The 16,921-nt window shown below is 42.3% G+C and overlaps 1 protein-coding gene across 1 annotated transcript in view; it reads right to left on the minus strand.

The window, feature by feature from the left end:
• Window positions 1-49: 49 nt before the first annotated feature.
• Window positions 50-16,921, minus strand: part of castor2 (cytosolic arginine sensor for mTORC1 subunit 2) — a 70,407-nt gene continuing 53,535 nt past the window's right edge. The window contains exons 6-9 of the mRNA XM_084319672.1: window positions 10,571-10,681; window positions 2,860-2,942; window positions 2,367-2,461; window positions 50-496 (exon numbers count right to left, since the gene is read on the minus strand). Of these exons, the coding sequence (XP_084175798.1) occupies window positions 431-496; window positions 2,367-2,461; window positions 2,860-2,942; window positions 10,571-10,681 (355 nt within the window). The 3' untranslated portion in view covers window positions 50-430. The remainder of the gene's footprint in view (window positions 497-2,366; window positions 2,462-2,859; window positions 2,943-10,570; window positions 10,682-16,921) is intronic.

The following is a 16,921-nucleotide window of genomic DNA, read 5'->3' on the forward strand; positions in this document are numbered from 1 at the left end:
GAAAAGAGAACAAGAGAAACTAATATGAGAGAAAGAAAGAAAGAAAGAGAGCTAAAATAAACAGTGCAAAACACTCCTAGTGTTGGGTCCCTGTAGAGACCGGTGTTGTTTTGGGGGCATGAGAGAGTGGAGAATCGCCGGGGCAGGATTGGTAGCATATTTGGCACAGGTAAGTTACTAACGGGAGGAACCACGGCTTCCCTACACACAGTCTCACCTCCTGTTCCTTCTGAGACACCAGCTGTGGTCTCCACACTGTTCTTCCAAGAGCACTCGTTCCCCTCCTCCTACCACAGCAGTTCCACCAAGAAGCTCGTGGCACTATATTTTTTTTCCTTCTCTTTTTCACTTGATAAAATCAACGCGTGAACACAATGTCCCGAAACGGTCGTTCCATTGTCTCTTCCTTGTCGTCCCCTCCTCCCCTCTCTCACTGTCCCGTGCTCTCGTTGGTCCTTAGGGCGCTGATGACACTCTGGATGTTCTCCTCAGGAACCTGCGAGAGACAGCGGGTTAGGATTAGGTGTTATAGATGTGAAGCAAACGCACACAAAATAAACTAAGTGAAATTCCTGTGAGCCGCCACTAGGGGGGCAGAGAGGCAAAGAGTGAGTGAGTGAGTGAGTGAGTGAGTGAAAGAAGAATACCATTACCTAGCAAAGTATTTGGAAACTATTGCAAAGCTACTGCTGGGTTTTTGGCTCCATCGGGGGCCGTCCGTTTTGATGTTAAGGGTAGATCCGTGGGCAGTTACCTTGCTGTTAACCCTTTAATCGCTGTTGACGCACGCTGGCTGTTAACCCTTTAATCGCTGTTGACGCACGCTGGCTGTTAACCCTTTAATCGCTGTTGACGCTGAAACACGTCATTCCCCGCCATGCTTATTCTGCCGATGACGCTGGACAGCGTCTTTGATATCAATATTTCAAAAATCTGTGATCAAAATCATATTTCTCCCCCGGAGACATATGTACTGGTGAGCCCCTGTCAACTCTCTAACGGTTCAAGAGCGCCATCTGGTGGCCGATCGGCAGATCGCCCAGGGAAGAAACAGGGAAGTGGAAGCTGGTGCTCATTTCAATTTGGTCCGATCACTCGCTATAGGTCCCGGGACTCGAGCTCGACAGGATATCGATCCGTTGCCAATAACTCGATAAACAACATGATTTGGACGTATATACTATTATACAACCTGGAAATGGATCGGGTATTTCTATATCCCATAATAGAAAAAATTCTGTTCCACGCTCATCTCCCAACGGCGAGAGGAAGCTACGGTGAGTTTCAGCGTTATTTTGTAATGTCTTCTATACTAACTGCTCCAATGATCATATCACCCACACTAGATGAATGATATAACGTTGCCCACAGAATTATAAACGACCCCCCGCCCATCCGGTCAACATCAGATCATACGTAGTAACTTCTAGAAGTACGTCCATTTGACATTTTTTATCTCGCGCCGATTGCTATCAAACTGTATACAATCATCAATATAATGCATTTAGGGCTATAAATCACATTCTGGAGAAAGCTGCAGAAAACGATAAAAACATACTTATACTTTAGACCGTATTTTAGTATGAATATGTGAATGAAAAAGTATAACGTTGCTACACCCTGAACAATAGATATAGGACGTTGAATGGGCCATGGTAATGTCAATTTAGCAATACAATTTAAAAAGTTATAGCCCTGCAAAGAAGGGGAACTTCTCCATGTTAAATAGGGCTGGCGAGGGATGGTAAATTATGAATTCAACCCCGGCGATCAAAGGGTTAAATTACTACCATCTTTTTATTGTTGTGGAGTTGTTCTGGTTTGGTGTAATGGTCTACTTTTCACACAATAATTAACTTATGTGGCAGCTGAGAGCGGCCTATCCTTATTTCCTGGTGGCCTACATGTGGCCCCCCTCACATGCCATAGGGCTCCTCAGTACCTACACAACCAGACTACCAACCCTTCTACCCACACTCTTAAGTTCACCCAGTAGGTCAGCTTCTACTGTCCTGCCCCGCGTCATGAAAGAAAATAACTGCATGTTATTAGTGTCAACAGTAACAATATGTAGCATCTGACTTGGTAATTTGTGATGATGAATCAGACAAAAGTAGAAGTTCTTCTGGGGGTTTAAATGATACACTTCCATGATGATTTTGCCACTGAAGTCATGCCTTTTATTGCAATACAGTAAAGTATAAATCCACTTCCGGAAAGTAAGGGGTGCCCGACAAAATGCCACCTCAACCATCAAAGTGAAAGACTACTGAACTCCATACTGAAAAAAAAAACACACTTATGGCTGGTGAGTGGCACTGCCAGAGGTTCTCGACGTCTAAAACAATCACTCCTGAATCACTCACCAAGGCGTGGTCGAACTTGAACGTACTGATGTAATAAGCTGGAATGTCAGCGGTCGCCAGGGGTTCCGATATCTGAGCCACAATGCCGCACTCATCTGACAAAAGGCAGATTAAACGTCACATAGTATAACATACAGCCATCGACATGACAGCAAATAAATCTCTGTTGGCAGGTAATTCATTCCGTTTTTCATTCCACTTCCATTTTTGCCACCCTCTACATCATCTAATCATTCACAAATTGGGAGTCAGCTGGACGATTTTTCATCTTCCTTTTGGTTTAATGAAGCAAAACGGTTGATTTATAGCCAGCTGTGATTAAATGCTGATCTGAGCTCAAGTCTGGACAGGCTTCGGGGGGGAAGCCGGTCCTCGATGTGCTGAGAATTGCAATTTTACACTGGAGCAATATATTCATCATTTAGTTGGTTCAGCAGCACAAAACCAACCTTTATGAATAATAATAGCCGGGCTAGAAGTGGATAGTGCTCACCAAATCCTAAAGGTTGTCCTCCGATGCGGACCATCTTCCAAAGCTCCCCAGAAGCACTGGTGAAAAGGACGTTGTTGGGAAACCTAGGATTGGACGAGAGACGGTGAGACACACGTATGTTACACAGACACTGTACAGAGGGGATAGAGGCGATGGATCTTCTTCAAATGCAACCGTTTTATATTAAATAACAGATAGGTGTACAGCATATTTCAAATACTGTACAGTTGATAGATGCATTGAGAGAATATCAGGAAAAAGGCAGTTTTTCATTAAAAGGGATGCATCACCCATTTTACATCATTTACATCACTGAGAAAAAAATCAATAGAAAAAAACTTTTTCTACTGTCCTGCTAAACGTAATTTGTTGGTAAGTATATATACTATCCACCTTGTGCTATTCATCTGCTTTGCTGTGGTTATAAAATTGGGCTGATAGATAACTTTCCTGCTCCAACTCTACAAGTGAACACATCCCCAAAGCTAGTAATTATCTTAAATAAACTCCATTGCCCTATAAAAAAAAAACAGAAGCTTTAAAGTAAGTATAATCAGAGACGTATTGAGCTGTACTGTACTGTACCCATTCTGTAATCTGTTAATAAACTTTTCAATCAATCAATCAATACTATGTAATCTAATTTACATTACAATTTGTTCTTTAACAAGCTATTCTCTTATTTACAGTGCACGAGGACTCATTTTAAGTGCTGTCCAATGTGACTGGAGTGGCTGCGGGGTCAGAGGGAAGCAGAGGAGCAGTGCAGTGTGTCACTACTGCATCACCCCTGTTCAACTAGCTACACTGAAGCATCACTCTTGTTCAACTAGCTACACTGAAGCATCACTCCTGTTCAACTAGCTACACTGAAGCATCACTCCTGTTCAACTAGCTACACTGAAGCATCACTCCTGTTCAACTAGCTACACTGAAGCATCACTCCTGTTCAACTAGCTACACTGAAGCATCACCCCTGTTCAACTAGCTACACTGAAGCATCACTCCTGTTCAACTAGCTACACTGAAGCATCACTCCTGTTCAACTAGCTACACTGAAGCATCACTCCTGTTCAACTAGCTACACTGAAGCATCACCCCTGTTCAACTAGCTACACTGAAGCATCACCCCTGTTCAACTAGCTACACTGAAGCATCACCCCTGTTCAACTAGCTACACTGAAGCATCACCCCTGTTCAACTAGCTACACTGAAGCATCACCCCTGTTCAACTAGCTACACTGAAGCATCACTCCTGTTCAACTAGCTACACTGAAGCATCACCCCTGTTCAACTAGCTACACTGAAGCATCACCCCTGTTCAACTAGCTACACTGAAGCATCACTCCTGTTCAACTAGCTACACTGAAGCATCACTCCTGTTCAACTAGCTACACTGAAGCATCACTCCTGTTCAACTAGCTACACTGAAGCATCACTCCTGTTCAACTAGCTACACTGAAGCATCACTCCTGTTCAACTAGCTACACTGAAGCATCACTCCTGTTCAACTAGCTACACTGAAGCATCTCTCCTGTTCAACTAGCTACACTGAAGCATCACTCCTGTTCAACTAGCTACACTGAAGCATCACCCCTGTTCAACTAGCTACACTGAAGCATCACCCCTGTTCAACTAGCTACACTGAAGCATCACCCCTGTTCAACTAGCTACACTGAAGCATCACTCCTGTTCAACTAGCTACACTGAAGCATCACTCCTGTTCAACTAGCTACACTGAAGCATCACCCCTGTTCAACTAGCTACACTGAAGCATCACTCCTGTTCAACTAGCTACACTGAAGCATCCCTCCTGTTCAACTAGCTACACTGAAGCATCACTCCTGTTCAACTAGCTACACTGAAGCATCACCCCTGTTCAACTAGCTACACTGAAGCATCACTCCTGTTCAACTAGCTACACTGAAGCATCACTCCTGTTCAACTAGCTACACTGAAGCATCACCCCTGTTCAACTAGCTACACTGAAGCATCACTCCTGTTCAACTAGCTACACTGAAGCATCACTCCTGTTCAACTAGCTACACTGAAGCATCACCCCTGTTCAACTAGCTACACTGAAGCATCACTCCTGTTCAACTAGCTACACTGAAGCATCACTCCTGTTCAACTAGCTACACTGAAGCATCACTCCTGTTCAACTAGCTACACTGAAGCATCACCCCTGTTCAACTAGCTACACTGAAGCATCACTCCTGTTCAACTAGCTACACTGAAGCATGACTCCTGTTCAACTAGCTACACTGAAGCATCACTCCTGTTCAACTAGCTACACTGAAGCATCACTCCTGTTCAACTAGCTACACTGAAGCATCACTCCTGTTCAACTAGCTACACTGAAGCATCACCCCTGTTCAACTAGCTACACTGAAGCATCACCCCTGTTCAACTAGCTACACTGAAGCATCACCCCTGTTCAACTAGCTACACTGAAGCATCTCTCCTGTTCAACTAGCTACACTGAAGCATCACTCCTGTTCAACTAGCTACACTGAAGCATCACTCCTGTTCAACTAGCTACACTGAAGCATCACCCCTGTTCAACTAGCTACACTAAAGCATCACCCCTGTTCAACTAGCTACACTAAAGCATCACCCCTGTTCAACTAGCTACACTGAAGCATCACTCCTGTTCAACTAGCTACACTGAAGCATCACCCCTGTTCAACTAGCTACACTGAAGCATCACCCCTGTTCAACTAGCTACACTGAAGCATCACTCCTGTTCAACTAGCTACACTGAAGCATCACTCCTGTTCAACTAGCTACACTGAAGCATCACTCCTGTTCAACTAGCTACACTGAAGCATCACTCCTGTTCAACTAGCTACACTGAAGCATCCCTCCTGTTCAACTAGCTACACTGAAGCATCACTCCTGTTCAACTAGCTACACTGAAGCATCACCCCTGTTCAACTAGCTACACTGAAGCATCACTCCTGTTCAACTAGCTACACTGAAGCATCACCCCTGTTCAACTAGCTACACTGAAGCATCACTCCTGTTCAACTAGCTACACTGAAGCATGACTCCTGTTCAACTAGCTACACTGAAGCATCACTCCTGTTCAACTAGCTACACTGAAGCATCACTGCTGTTCAACTAGCTACACTAAGCATCTCTCCTGTTCAACTAGCTACACTGAAGGTAATAACCACCATGTGAAAATAAGGTGTGAGCACTGAGCACCCACTGAGATGAAAATGTTGGCCAATATTGCCAACCAATAATTAGGGGTGGGACGATACATCGATCCAGATCGATACATCGATGTAATTATCAACAATCGAATCGGATCGATGCAATGTAATAAGATCGATTCATATCGATACTCTTATTTTGAAAATCCTGTGGCGAGTCTCATATCCGCCCAAGAACAACAGCAGTAGCTCCGTGTGTGTAGATGTTACAGCATAGCATTCTCCCTTTCTGTGTGTGTGTGTGTGTGCGCGCGTCTTTGGAAAGACCAGATGAGGTCAGAGGAGTTTGATGTTTAAATGTTATTTAAACATAAACAATATAATACATAATAAATGTAGGCCTATACATGATCATGCAACATCAACAAATTGTTGTAGGAACGGTTTGGGAGAGGGAGGTTGTGAGTTTTGAGTTCCAAAAAATGTAGCTTAAAGTTTAAAGCTCAATATATAAAAACGTGGCACTTTACAGTGAACAGGAGGTCTATTTGTATTAAAAACAATAGATTGATTTTCCTTTAAATGTCTGGAAGAGCTCAAAAATACAAATGTCAAATGATATTTTCATTACCTTTTTTTTGTTGATCTAAATGTTACTGATTGTGTTAAATGGGCATATGATATCATCTCATATCGATCGCAGGCACCTGAATCTAATCGTATCGTATTGTATCGTGAGAGACTTTGTGATATCGGCAAATATCGTATCGTTGTCCAAAGAATCGATATCGTATCGTATCATGATGAAACTGGTGATTCCCACCCCTACCAATAATACATTATCCGTTATGTCCGATAACCGATATTGATTATTTGGTCTCTATAGACAAGGTTCCTACGGTAATCCAATTTTGTACAAACCGAAAGTGATAAATATGAAAAATGGAAAATAATCGTTTTGTTTCCGCAGTCTATTTCAATGCTGGTGTGCACCTGCATATACCAAACCTGTATGGTAAAAACAAACAAACAAACAAAACAAAATACAACTTTACTGCTAGACAGCGACATAATCATTAATTGTTCACAGCTGCTCAGTTCTGCTCATCCGATGCTGCTGAATAAAACTAAAAGATACCTATTTGGTTTCCGATATAAACCATATCCCTAAAAATGGGTGACCCATCACTTTAAGGCAGCATATTGGTGATATGCACACAGGGCGCAAATGGGGCCCAGCATACTTTGAAAGATAATGAAAGCTCAGTCCATGTAAGGTCTCTCTCCACAGAGCTTGGAGACACCACTGACCTATACAAGCTTCATGAACCGACAGTCTCGCCGATGCCCCGGCTGGGCCGGCTGCAATATGAAACGCTACGCCAGCTACATGTACTTATCGTAGCCGATAAAATTTACGTTGACTGAGGTGAACCTAAGCTCCCATGGGTGACGATATATCGTATAATTTAATTGATCTGACTCGAGATGTATTCTGTGGTACCTAAACATGAAATTCAGGCCCTGAAGTAGAAATGTTGTCAAAAATCAACGGAGAGTCTGTCTGAATTGAAGGATACTTGTGTATACTTCTTCCTACTCCTTTAATGTAAATTGAGTTATGTTCTTTTTTCTTCTTATTTTCATTTCATTGCTAGAGATTAATGATTTGTTTTTGTTTTATTTACATGTTCAAAATAAATATACAAAAATAATACAATAATAATCAAATCAATCACTTTGAGTGGAAATAACAACTTGAATGTTCTAATGAAGATGGCAGTGTCCGGAAAGCAGGCAGATGCTACAAATAAAAACAAAACACCATTGAACTCAATGCCAATGATAAGGTTCTCACAGAAGAAGTTCAGTGCTACAGTAGGAGACAAAGCTACTTCTGACAGTGGCCAACTCACACTTGAAATATTATTGAAATAATTATACATTCAGCAGGATGATGTTGCTTTAGCATTAGTTCATGCAGGACATGGAATTCATATGCGCCAATCATTCTGACCAGCACCAATCATAATCAATACTAGGGCTGTCGGAATAAATTTCAATATTCAAATTTGAAAAGAAAATATCTGAATTTGAATACCAAACTCAAATTCAAATGTAATTAAATGAATAAGAAGAAATCATTGCTATGAGGTAAACTGAAAAATGCATCACTGGTTCTTGTCCCTTTTTCGTAATTTTGGAAAAATGTGGCAGTAACGGATCATCATCATCATCATCCTCGTCCTCCTCCAACTGCCGTCGAGATCTCAGATGCCACTCCTTTACACTGGAACTCATCGGTCATTCCTGCTCCCAGTTCTTGTATCATGAGTCCTGTGTCCCTGGAGATTGTGTCAGGAAATGTATGAGGCCCGTTTCCTCTGATTGATTGGGGAAGCCGCCATAGAAGGACATCCAATAGTATTAGCATGATAGCAGTGACCTTCGACGCGCTACAATAGTTGTCATTGGAGGCAGTTCACCATAGATCTCTTCTTAACACACATCGTGTGTCTGCCGTCCGGACAGTCTTGAAGCTCCTCCTTCATAGTCCGTGTCTCAGCACCATGTAACAGGATGCTTTCGACACAGGGCCTGAAGAAAGAGATCTTGGTAGCAGTAGAGATATACGACTGCCAGAATCGGAGGAGTTTGTTATAGGCATTCCATGCTTGTCTCTTTCTGGAAAGAAAATTATTTCTGCTGACGGTAACATAGGAACCAAGATATTTGAAGTTTGTTCCATTCATTGGTTTAATAGCTGGATGGGTAGGGTCCTCGTTCAGTTCTCTTAGTGTTTGGCATAGGTCCGCCGTTAACAGCAGAATCTTCAAATGAGATGAGAAGTTGCTGCGCAACTTATATAAGCTCTAAATAATGCAAGCCAGTAAATGGATGTTACAAAGCAGAGACCGATGCCTAATGATAGTTTCCTTTCCTATTGGTTCAAGAATACAACAATGCACGTGTCAGCAAAACATTCAAATTTCATTTAGAATTTGCCTCATATCAGCCTATTCCTATTTGAATGGTATTCTTAGGGACAATTGACAGCCCTAATCGACGAGGTTAAAATTCTGTCAACAGGGCGGTCCATTTAAACTGTTCTGCCTCCCACTATTGAGTGCATGGCTGCAATCTGTTGCAGCTTCCATGTCATGCTGCACAATGGCGCTGGTTAAAACTCCTTCCACCACCATGGCCTCCACCTGCATCAATCTATTTCATCAGTTTCATTGCCCTTTTGCACAAAATGTCAGTATTGCACAAGCTATTGAACTGGATGAGCTACATAGATGTATTTATGTACGCATTTTGCAGAACGTTGTACACACAGATTGTAATTTTATACATATTATTGTAATAAAGAAAGGTCACAGATTGTCACCTTTTTGGGAGATTATGGGATCAGTCCATGCATAAGAAAAACAGTAACTCCAGTTGAGTTTCCCCATCCCTGTCGCCTGGGACAAGTGTTCATGCTGTATCAGTCGCTCAGGGATACTATAGAACAAGTAGTGTGTATAAAACAAACAATATTCTGAGTCAATATTTGCACTCTGCAATGTACTCATTTTAAATTGTTCATCCTCATCGCACACGCCTGCTCATATCATCTACCAAGTTGTTAAGGTTAGAGGTGACAACAAGGTGATAGTCTCTGCTCTATGTCCCACGAATCCACTACAATTTGTCATTAAACACTGAGCCAAGTTAGCTTGGTGTATTGAAGTACAGACACACACAGCCACACACACACAGCCACACACACACACAAAAGCAAGATGTGTCAGTAGACATTTTTGGCCAATGCCGATTATCTCAAAATGTAAAATATTGTCCCGATTAATCGGCTCCTAAACCACTAATCCAAAGATGTGGTTGCTAAGGCTCTGCTCAGGATGCGCCCATGGGGGGGGGGGGGGGATTTCTATTTGCGCTCTCAGCCAAATCCATTGCAGCCTTGCAGGGATTTGCACTGACAGCATCTTGAGAGCTGAGCCTATACCGACAAATACAACGGTGTAACCATTTGACACTATAAATGGTTTAATTACCGTATTGTGCCGAATTATCTTCCAAAGAAAATAAATGTCTTTATAAAAACAAGATGTTAATCAAAAAGGTATTTTTCCAAATATGAGTATTGAAGAAGAGGAGTTTGTCTTATATTCAGACCAATACAGTATTATGATGAGTGTCGAAACTGAATGAAGCAAATTTTTCTAACTGATGAACAAAGCCTTTAGTGGGTTAACCCTTTCACTGCGACAATACACAGAAGGTTAACCCTTTTACTGCCACACAACAGCAGGTTAACCCTTTCACTGACACACTACAGAAGGTTAACCCTTTACTATCACACTACTGTGAAAGGGCTAAGACCAGACCGAGTAGTCAACAAAGAGGGCTTAGCTCTAAATTGGTGTTTTGACTACTTTACCTCTGACCTCGCAAAGAAAAAGACGACTGTTTGACAATGTTTTGGCTGACTAAGACACACACACACCACACACACGAGGGGTCAGCCCTAATTGGGTGTTTACCTCTGTGTTGTCTGTTCGTCCATGACCAGGGAGATGTAGCCCTCGATCAAGGAGAAGGAGAAGAAGCGGATGTGACTGGAGTCCTCGCCGGACGCCCCGGGCTCCTTGGGCCTGGATAGGAAGGTACAGCAATTCATACACTGTAGATAAGTTATATACATTTAGATGAATGTGACTAGTTCTATTTATTTAGTATTTTTGTTTTATTATGTTTTTGGTAGATTTTTTTTATTGGTTTTTACTAGGGCTGACCCCTATTAGTCGATTAGTCAACTAATCGGTCGAAAGGAGCCGTAGTCGACTAACCAACCTCTTAGTCGAATAGTAAAAAAAAAAAAAAAAAAAAAAAAATAATAATAAAAAAATACAATACCGGTATACCGTATATATATTTTGTATCATTCTTTCCAAAAGAAAAGAGGCCTAGAAGCGTGGCTAACGCTAATGGCACGCATACCAGAGGCTAACTGCCTACGAAAACAGGCACAGAGGCACTGAAAGAGGATTTCACCATCATCTAATGAACACACTAGACTAGACAAATATCAAGATGTATCCATCAGTGGACCAATTGCATGCTTTTGAAGAGGACAAGAAGCCTTCAGTCGACTCCTTCAGACATTAAGCACCCCCCACAGCCCAAATGGAATGATACAAAAAAATGTAAAAAATGTAATTAAAAAAAAAAGGAATTACAAAATATTATACTTTTTTTTTTTTAGTCAAGTCAAGTCAAGTCAGTTTTATTTATATAGCACATTTACAAATGACTAACAGCCAAACCAAAGTGCTTCACAACATGGTAAAAACACATACAATGCAATAAAAATACACTAGAATTACAAAAAAGGTAGAGTACAGTACATATAAGAAAGCAAGGGCAAAGTGCAATAAAAGAGACAAGAAAATTAGATAAAAAGTCCAGGGTGACAGCGGACGTCGTGTGTAAATGCTAGGCTAGCTCTGGTCAAAGGCCAGGGAGAAGAGGTGTGTTTTGAGCAAGGATTTAAAAACCTCTAGGCTCTGGGCAGATCTTATGTGGGGGAGGCTGTTCCAGAGTCGGGGGGCAGCAGCAGCAAAGGCTCCATCTCCCCTGGTTTTAAGCCTGGTCCTGGGCACCTCCAGCAGCAGCTGGTCAGCAGACCTTAGGGCTCTGGATGGGGTGGGGTGATGTAGGAGCTCAGCTAGTCTACCAATAGTCGACTAACGGCAAATTTTGGCCAATCATAGTCGACCATCCAAATCCTTAGTTGGGGACAGCCCTAGTTTTTACCTACCGGGCAGTCCGGTAGAGAGAGAGAGAGAGAGAGGAAGAAAGGGAGACAGAGCGGGGGGAACGCAGCACGTTACGTGGTTCGCCACTTGGGAGCCCCGACCAGTTCTATTTTAAGGAATTGGGTTATACGGGAAGTCTGGGAATTTTCATGATCGTCTCAAATATTTTCAGATTGAAAAGATACATGTCTGGCATCCTCGCAAAAAATCAGCCATATTGTGGTTATGGTTACTATTGTGTTCTTTAGACTCAACCAGGGGAGGAAACAAACTTTTTGGCTTACCAGCCAACTGGCGAGTATCTGATTTTTTTTACCAGCCAAACAGATTTTTTACCAGACAAAAAAATCGCTAATTGTGATAATTACTTCTTTGTATGTCAAGCCGTGTCAATGTTGTGTATGCATCTGGGTAGGCACACTGTGCCTTTAAGACAGCACGGTGGTCTTACGACAGTGCTGTGAAGTACCGTCAAGTGTTGTGGTAACGTCAGTTGGGTTGGTGTGCTGTTGTGCACAGTGCACTGGTTGAGCTAGCCCCTTTCGTGACTGCGATGTGCAAGCCAGGGGCTTTTGAGCATGAAATAAAATGTCTAACCTTACGTCGTAGTCCGGTGCTTTTTTGGAAACATTATAGTCATAACAGATACACCTAGCTGGCTGCTTTGAGCACACAGGGCTAACGTTAGCTAGCAAGCAGCTATAGCTAAAACGCTAACTAGAAGCTAACCACTGTATACAGTTCCAGTAGACTAACATTACACCTCTGTGATTTAAATGTGTCCTTAGTAACTTATACTCAAGGGTTGTACTAGGGTTGGATGCAGTTCCCCGTTGGTCAGTCTGTCTGTTTTCCATCTTCTGCTGTGTTTAACGTTATCTGTTTGCGAGTGCTCCTGATGGCTATAGTACCGCGGGACTTTTATTATTATATGTCCGCGGGTTGGCCAGTACTGCGCAAACGTTTATTAAACATTATATGTCCGCGGGTGGTCTTGTGCAGTGCTCTCGTGGCACTGTCAACTAAAGCGAACACTCAGAAGACGCGCACCGTTTGCCAGTGCAGTGATTGCAGAATGTTTTATTTTTTTGTATACTCGCCAGCAGGGGAGGAAACTAACTTTTTGGCTTACCAGCCAACTGGCGGGTATCTGATTTTTTTTACCAGCCAAACGTAAAAAATACCAGCATTTGGCCAGTAAAGTGGCCTAATTTCCTCCCCTGGACTCAACTATAATTTGGTGTCTTACTGGTTGGTTATTACTGGATCTTGTAAACATATTACAGTGGAATAGTAATATTATGCTTTTTACCTACTCAATCACTGCACAGAAATTGGACAGAATTTCTATACAGAATACGGCTAGCCTAGCTTAAAACTCTGGGAGAGGCGTTTTTGGCTAGCTGTTCCGTATCCGCTTCCATTAATTAAGCTAGTGTGCAGCTGGATAGCTTTCTACTGAACACACAGAGAGGAAAGTGCATTTCCCATAATGTTGCAGTGTTCCTTTAAGTCTTTCAAGGCATACGTCACTGCCGTCTCAGTTTAAGAGACGCAGCAGATCAACCTGGGGCCCGACGCAGCAGATCAACCTGGGGCCCAGAAACGTAAGGGTGAAAGGTTTACTTATAGCCAACACAACTCTGGTAAGTTTGTCTAGGAGGGCAGGAAACACCAGTTTCTTGTGGCCCTTGAACCTTTCCTTCAGCTGTGTCTGGTCCCATTGTGTAGCTGTTTGTAATACTCACACACACTGCACCAGGGGAACCCAGCCTCCTTACACTGCACCAGGGAAACCCAGCCTCATTACACTGCACCAGGGGAACCCAGCCTCATCACACTGCACCCCCCAGCCTCATCACACTGCACCCCCCAGCCTCATCACACTGCACCCCCCAGCCTCATCACACTGCACCAGGGGAACCCAGCCTCATCACACTGCACCCCCCAGCCTCATCACACTGCACCAGGGGAACCCAGCCTCATCACACTGCACCAGGTGAACCCAGCCTCATCACACTGCACCAGGGGAACCCAGCCTCATCACACTGCACCAGGGGAACCCAGCCTCATTACACTGCACCAGGGGAACCCAGCCTCATCACACTGCACCAGGGGAACCCAGCCTCATTACCCTGCACCATGGGAACCCAGCCTCATCACACTGCACCAGGGGAACCCAGCCTCATTACACTACTATTAAAGAATGTGGCAAAGCTCATTGCTGAACCCATATGTCACATTTTTAACATAAGTCTGGGTGGTGATATATGTCCGCAAAGCTGGAAAATAGCCAAAGTTATTCCACTCGCAAAGAACCCAAAGAACGCTTTCAATGTCTCAAACAGCAGACCAATAAGCTTGTCACTGGTGCTAAACAAATTATTAGAAAAAATTGTATTTAACCAAATACAAAGCTATTTCTCTGCAAACAATCTGATGAGTGAATATCAACATGCATATAGAGAAGGTCACTCAACAGCAACAGCACTCACACAAATGACAGATCAATGGTTGAATGATATTGATGATAAAAACATGGTGGGAGCAGTACTGTTAGACTATAGTGCTGCATTTGATGTGATAGATCATAAAATACTACTTGTGAAACTGGAGTGTTATGGCTTTGCCCGAAGGGCGATATCATGGCTAGAGAGCCATCTATATAACAGGACTCAAAGGGTATATTTTAATGGCAGTATCTCTGATGCTAGATGTGTGGTGAGTGGAATCCCCCAAGGGAGCTCACTAGGTCCTTTACTATTTTCAATTTTTACTAAGGATTTCCCTTTGGCTCTTGAAAAATCACATGTCTCCATGTACTCTGATGACACAACAATATATACACAGGCTCGCACAATTGGGGAGATAACTGAGATTCTGAACAAATAACTGGAAACGGTACTCAAATGGGTGAATAGCAACAAACTCGTGCTCAACATAAACAAAACTAAAAGCATTGTATTTGGAACAAATCATGTACTACGTCATAAACCGCAGTTCAATCTAATGTTAAATAATGTAATGGTTGAGCAGGTGGAGGAAACTAAGCTCCTAGGAGTTACTCTAGTGAACAAATGATCATGGACGAGACGCATAGAATCAGTGGTGATAAGAATGGGGAGAAATATATCCGTAATAAGGAGGTGTTCAGAGTTTTTAATACCGCAACTAACCAAACAAGTCATTGAAACTCTAGTACTTTCACATCTTGACTATTGCTCAATGATTTGGTCAGGGGCAAACAAGGGAGACTTGGGAAAGTTGCAGCTGGTTCAAAACAGAGCAGCTCGGCTTGCCCTAAAATGCATGTCAAGCTCTCCTGGTCGACAGTCCAAGAGAGGCTGACCGTCGGTATCACTCCTTGTCTTTTTAAGAAATATCAAGCTGATGAGTCATCCTACGTGTCTATATAGCCAATTAACACCCAGCTCTGAAATACACACATACAAGACGAGACATGCTACAAGAGGGTGCCATCAAGTCCCTAAAGCAAAAACAGGCTCAATGCAACGAAAAGTGCTGTATAGAGCCATGACTGAATGGAACAATTTGCCGGATCACACCTCTAAAGAAGAAACAAAATCAAGTTTCAAAAGACAAATGAAAAGGCATCTAGAAACCCAAATATCGTAAGTTAATGACACATCTAGCACACACACACACACACACACACACACACACACACACACACACACACACACACACACACACACACACACACACACGTGAGCCCTCATCAGTGCGATTCATTCTTCTCTTTTATTTTCATTTCAGGTAGTTATACCTTAACACTTTCAATGCCAACAACGAGATACTCGTTTGTTCATGCCGACCGTTCATTGCCAACGACGAGAGATCTCGCTTTTTTTTTTTTAAATTTATTAGCGATTTGAATTCATATTTCATTGATCTAGCCTCACGTTAGTGCTGCAAACTCTCTCTGAGCTCCATTGGGAAAATACCGCCCCCTATCGTCTCTCCCTGTGGTACTGCACCCCTTTGGAATGGATTTAATGAAACACATGGGGGGGTGGGGGAAATCCTGCTTCTTCATTTTACTTCTCAGGCAAGTCACCCGAGACGATCGGATTCATTGCCGAGCTCCAGAACAGCGTGGAATACATATTTCCAGTACCCAGTTGGATCAATAAACGCGATATTTGGAATGGCGATCATGAATTAGAATAATCTTTTTGGAGAACATCTGATCTGAGGTAAGGAATCTATTTTACCAGTCTTAGGATAATCAGAGCTTTTTTCACAGAGATAAACATGTGCCCTATGTGTGTGAGTGTGCTGATCAGGTAAATGAGATAATCGATTTTTCAGCTCGCTTCTATAGCGTGCATAAGTACACATATACTATCGATAATCTAGCGTTTATTTGAAAAACGATTCATAAATAGGCTGAAAAATTACTGTTTTTTGTGTATTCCAGAATATTCCAGTAAAGGGCGATTATCACAGAATCTTTATATTTTCCTGAAATTTTCAAAAAAATAGCGTTTTTCAAAATGGTATAAAACGGAAATGAACAGATTAAAAAACAATCCGTTTCGACAATGTTGACTGCAAACAAGTCATTGATAAGCGACGGCCAGATTAGACACATAGCCATAATTTAAGACATAGTTTATGCGTTTGCAAATATGAGAGCTCCATCATTGAAGTGGGTGGTGGCATTCAAGGCGCACCGCATGGCTGGCAATGAAAGTGTTACGATAATTGTAGGCTGGCATCTGTAAATGCAGATATAAGTACTTTATTCTTATTTTATTATCATTATTATCATCATTATGTTCTTTCCAATGAAATGAAAATCAGAAAATAAGTGGTATATGATGGAAAATATGAAAGTCAATGCTTGAAGGGAAATGGACTTTGGAAATCAGTTTTTATTCTATTTATTTACTGTTCTGTAAAAGTCTTGTTGAATGTAATGTTTTATGTTTTGTGTGGACCCCAGGAAGACTAGTTGTTGTCATGCAACAGCTAATGGGGATCCTAATAAACTCAATACACACCAGGGGAACCCATCCTCATCACACTGCACCAGGGGAACCCATCCTCATC

The sequence above is a fragment of the Notolepis coatsorum genome (assembly GCF_963971535.1).
Source record: "Notolepis coatsorum genome assembly, chromosome: 8".
NCBI lineage: Eukaryota > Metazoa > Chordata > Actinopteri > Aulopiformes > Paralepididae > Notolepis > Notolepis coatsorum.